Here is a 4,112-nt window from a genome sequence, read left to right as displayed (position 1 = left end):
TATCTTCGAGATTTGACTTGGTGGCTAGGGTTAGCCTTGTTGGGTTCTTAAAGTCTTGATCAACTAGAGTTAGTTGGTTTACTGACCAATACGATTATTGCTTAGTTTCCTTTGTAGTAGAGTTGCTACAGTAAAAGGGAAGGGATTAAAGAGATTTAATTCCTAGGTCGCAAGAGTTTGTAATCTGAAACTTTGCTCCGTTTGAATGAAATAGAGTTTGGGTTGAAATCATGTGAGTACATGTTGTGGTTTTCACCACCCTTGAGCAAGGGGGTTTCCATGTAAAATCATTGTGCCCGATATACTTTGAGCTATTTATTTTCTGCTATTATTCTGTCGAGGGACCTGGTCCTGTGATCACTGGTGGATGCATACATTCCAGTAACTGGTATCAGATCTTGGGCTCTCTAGCTGGTTAACACCAAGAGAAAGATTTATGCGAAGAATGGCGACTCCATTTAACTTGCACAAAGGTCAGTCCCCTACAAGACCACCTCTTTTTGATGGTCAGTTCTATAGACGGTGGAATATTCGAATGAGTGACTATCTCATGGATGAGTACATTGAGGTATGGAATGTTATTTGTGAAGGTCCTTATGTTCCAACTATGGAAGTAAAAGATGGAGATGTCACAAGAGTCGTTCCCAAAACTCGACAGCAATACAATGACTCCGACAGAAGAAAATTTGAGAAAAATCACAAAGCCAGGAAGCTATTGATGTGTGGTATTGGAGTAAATGAATATGATCTGATTTCGTCTTGTGAATCAGCCAAGATAATTTGGGATCGGTTGAGAGCGGTGTACGAGGGTACTGAGGAAACAAAGAAATCTAAGCTAGATCTCTTCACTACTCAGTTTGAAAGTTTCACCATAAAAGAAGGTGAATCTATTCATGAAATGCGTACTAGATTCTCCATCATTACAAATGAGCTTATATTCCTGGAAGAACCTGTCCCTTCATACAAGAAAACCTCTATGATACTGGAAATTCTTCCCAGATCTTAGACAAATGAATTTGTGATTAACGATGAGACAATGGACACTAAAGTAGTGATGTTGGAGGCATTATTTGAACATCTTCAAGTTCATGAGATGCACAAAACTACCTTCACCAAGAATGTACCATTTCTTGCCATTGGCAAAAGAGACATCTCCACCTTAAAGTGCCTTGAGAGAGAGGAAGAATTTCCAATGAACTTTAAGATGTTCAAATAATGCATCAAACATTACTACTTCAGCGTCCCTTGTCTCATCGCCAATCACAAATTCATTTGTCCAAGGTCTGGGAAGAATTTCCAGTATCGTAGAGACTTGCTTGCATGCAAGGACATGTTCTTCCAGGAACATAAGCTCATTTGTAATGGTGGAGAATCTAGTACGCATTTCATGAATAGATTCAACTTCTTTTATTGTGAAACTTTCAAATTGAGTAGTGAAGAGATCTAGCTTAGATTTCATTGTTTCCTCAGTACCTTCGTACACTTCTCTCAACCGATCCCAAATTAGCTTGGCTAATTCACAAGACGAAATCAGATCATATTCATTTACTCCAATGCCACACATCAATAGCTTCCTGGCTTTGTGATTTTTCTCAAATTTTCTTCTGTTTGAGTCATTGTATTGCTGTCGAGTTTTGGGAACGACTCTTGTGACATCTCCATCTTTTACTTCCATAGTTGGCATATAAGGACCTTCACAAATACATTCCATGCATCAATGTCCTCTACCATGAGATAGTCACTCTTTCGAATATTCCACCACCTAAAGAACTGACCATCAAAAAGAGGTGGCCTTGTAGGGATCTGACCTCTTTGAAAGTTTAGTGGAGTCGCCATTCTTCGCATGAATCTTTCTCTTGGTGTTAACCAAATAGAGAGCCCAATGTATGTGTCTGTAACGCCCGGTAAAACTAATAAGACTAAGCTAGAGCCTAACGTAAAGGTAGTAGCCTATTTGGGGTTTGACATAATGATTAAAGTCGTAAAATAACCTCTGGTACTAAGAATAAATGTTTTTGGGTTTAAATGTCAAGATACAACCCCCCCAAGGACCAACCAAGGGTTCTTTCGGAGGACCAAGAGGCTGCTCAAAAAGCTGTCAAAAACAGCATGACTTACGGATGGGCACCACGATCCGTGAGTGGACCCATGCCCCATAGGTGGGGGTCGTGGGTCGACGCTTGTCCTCCCCTAATTCACCTAGCTCCAGTGGTAATCCACGAACCAAGCAGCACGCTCCGTGACTCCACCCACGGTCCGGGGGAGGGGGTTTCGGGAGTGAGGGCTGAAATGGTCCTTTAGTTTGAAACTTGTGGTTTAAGGAAGGGGTTTAGGGTTAATTACTTAATTATGTAGGGGTATTTTATACTGATTTAATAGACCTATATAAATAATTTATGTCATTAAACACCTCAGTAATTTATTATAACCCAAGACCCCAAATAAAATCCCAAATACTCTCCTCTCCAAATATTCTCTCTCTAGAACTCCATTGAACACCAAGAAAAGAGATCAAGCTAGGGCTTGAAGAAGAGGACTTTTTCATACTAAATTGGTTGGATTCTACACCTAAGGTATGATAGTTTTCATCCTTGGGTAGCTATCACCCAAAGAGTCCCTTCAAAATCTTTTATCTCAAATCTAGAAATCCCCAAAAGCTAAGGTTTCAACTTAACACCACAGACTCCTTTCAAAATTACTTTTAAAGGTTGAACTATGTTTATTTATAGATGAATTATTGATTTTATATGGTTTTAACTTGAATTTCTCAAGAATCCATGAGTTCCCCAATCCTAGCTATGGTCCTTCTTTACATTAAAGAATGTTGTTGCAAGTTGGTCCAATTGATTGGATGTGAGTAGATTATAATGTGATTGCATGATTTTAGTATGATTCTACATGTATACTTGATTAACCTAAGATTCTAGGGTGAAATTGATGAGGCCTTGGAATATGTCATGAAAGAGACAAATTGAGGGTTTAGATGTGACTTTTAAAATTGATGAACTTCTTGAAGAATTGCCTTAGATTAGATCACCTAGACATGAATTGCTTATAAGTAAAGCTTGTGTATAGGAACTAACTCGATTAGGGCTTACATGATGAATCATGGTTGAAGTAGTATTTAGATTTAGTTTACTTGATGCTATATGACTGTAATTGAGTAAGAATGAAGCATGTGGTTAGTTTACCTTGAGAGTTAGGTTTACATGATGACCAGGTGAGGTATTGCTTTAGAGTAATGCTCATAATATGAAGATGACTCTTAGGGCTTTAAAGGTAAAAGCTAAAAGGAATGAACTATGAATGTTGATGCTTTAAGAAGGATGCCATTGTCAATGTTGAATTGTATATGGTACTATTGTGGAATGACTTTACCCACATGACCTACAATATGAGTATCAGAGCAAATACATCCAAAGAGTGAACTACTTGAATTACGATTATATCCATGTCTACTATAATAATGTTAGATGTGTTGATTTATATGGTCTATGATCCTTGAATGCTGTATATGTGAATTATGCATGATTGTGATATTACGTACATGCTTATGAACACTTTGAGAGGGAAGTGTCTATGATGATAATGTTGTTGTTGTGTCATTGCAAGGACAATCACACACACTCCATGCATAAACATGATTATGATGTATCAATGGTGTTAATTGAAAGTGTAGTTCTCATATGCACCTTTACACATTATTATGCATGAAATGTACATGACCATGATGATCCTATTGTGTTGATTGAAAGTCCATTCTCATGAAAACACATGATCTTGGTGTGAAAGGTTTACTCACATACTAATGATGATTTTAAGGTTGAAAGTCCATTCTCACCTGCTTGAATCTATGAGCTATTTTATGAGTTGGGTTGAACGAAGGGTAAAATAGTCCTTCAAACATGTAAATCCAATTCAAGACTAAACAAGTAATTTTGGAAAAATAATGCTTAGCACCGAGTGGATATGGATAGTAAGGTAGAAGCTCTCCCGTCAATACAAGAGGCCGAGTTCTCTAAATTATTCTCATGAGATGGAAACTCCTCCGTCAATACAATAGGTCGGGTTTCTAGAAGCAATCTCCCTATCCCATAACTATGTGCCCACAT

The 4,112-nt window shown here is 38.0% G+C and overlaps 1 protein-coding gene across 1 annotated transcript; it reads right to left on the bottom strand.

The window, feature by feature from the left end:
• Positions 1-1,159: 1,159 nt before the first annotated feature.
• Positions 1,160-1,836, bottom strand: LOC125863953 (uncharacterized). The gene is made up of 2 exons (XM_049543916.1): positions 1,776-1,836; positions 1,160-1,692 (listed from the first exon to the last, which is right to left on the bottom strand). Exons 1-2 carry the CDS (start codon positions 1,834-1,836, stop codon positions 1,160-1,162), a joined length of 594 nt encoding a protein of 197 aa, XP_049399873.1.
• Positions 1,837-4,112: the final 2,276 nt, after the last annotated feature.

The sequence above is a fragment of the Solanum stenotomum genome, chromosome 5, assembly GCF_019186545.1.
Source record: "Solanum stenotomum isolate F172 chromosome 5, ASM1918654v1, whole genome shotgun sequence".
NCBI classification, from domain to species: Eukaryota; Viridiplantae; Streptophyta; class Magnoliopsida; order Solanales; family Solanaceae; genus Solanum; species Solanum stenotomum.
Note: the sequence above shows the minus strand (reverse complement) of the source record. Positions and strands in the feature narration are given on the sequence as shown.

Excerpts from the sequence above, each read along its gene's own strand:
- LOC125863953 (XM_049543916.1), bottom strand. The coding sequence starts at position 1,836 with ATGGCGACTCCACTAAACTTTCAAAGAGGTCAGATCCCTACAAGGCCA. Across the intron at positions 1,693-1,775 it reads AAGGCCACCTCTTTTTGATG|GTCCTTATATGCCAACTATG; the intron begins GTCAGTTCTTTA and ends GTATTTGTGAAG.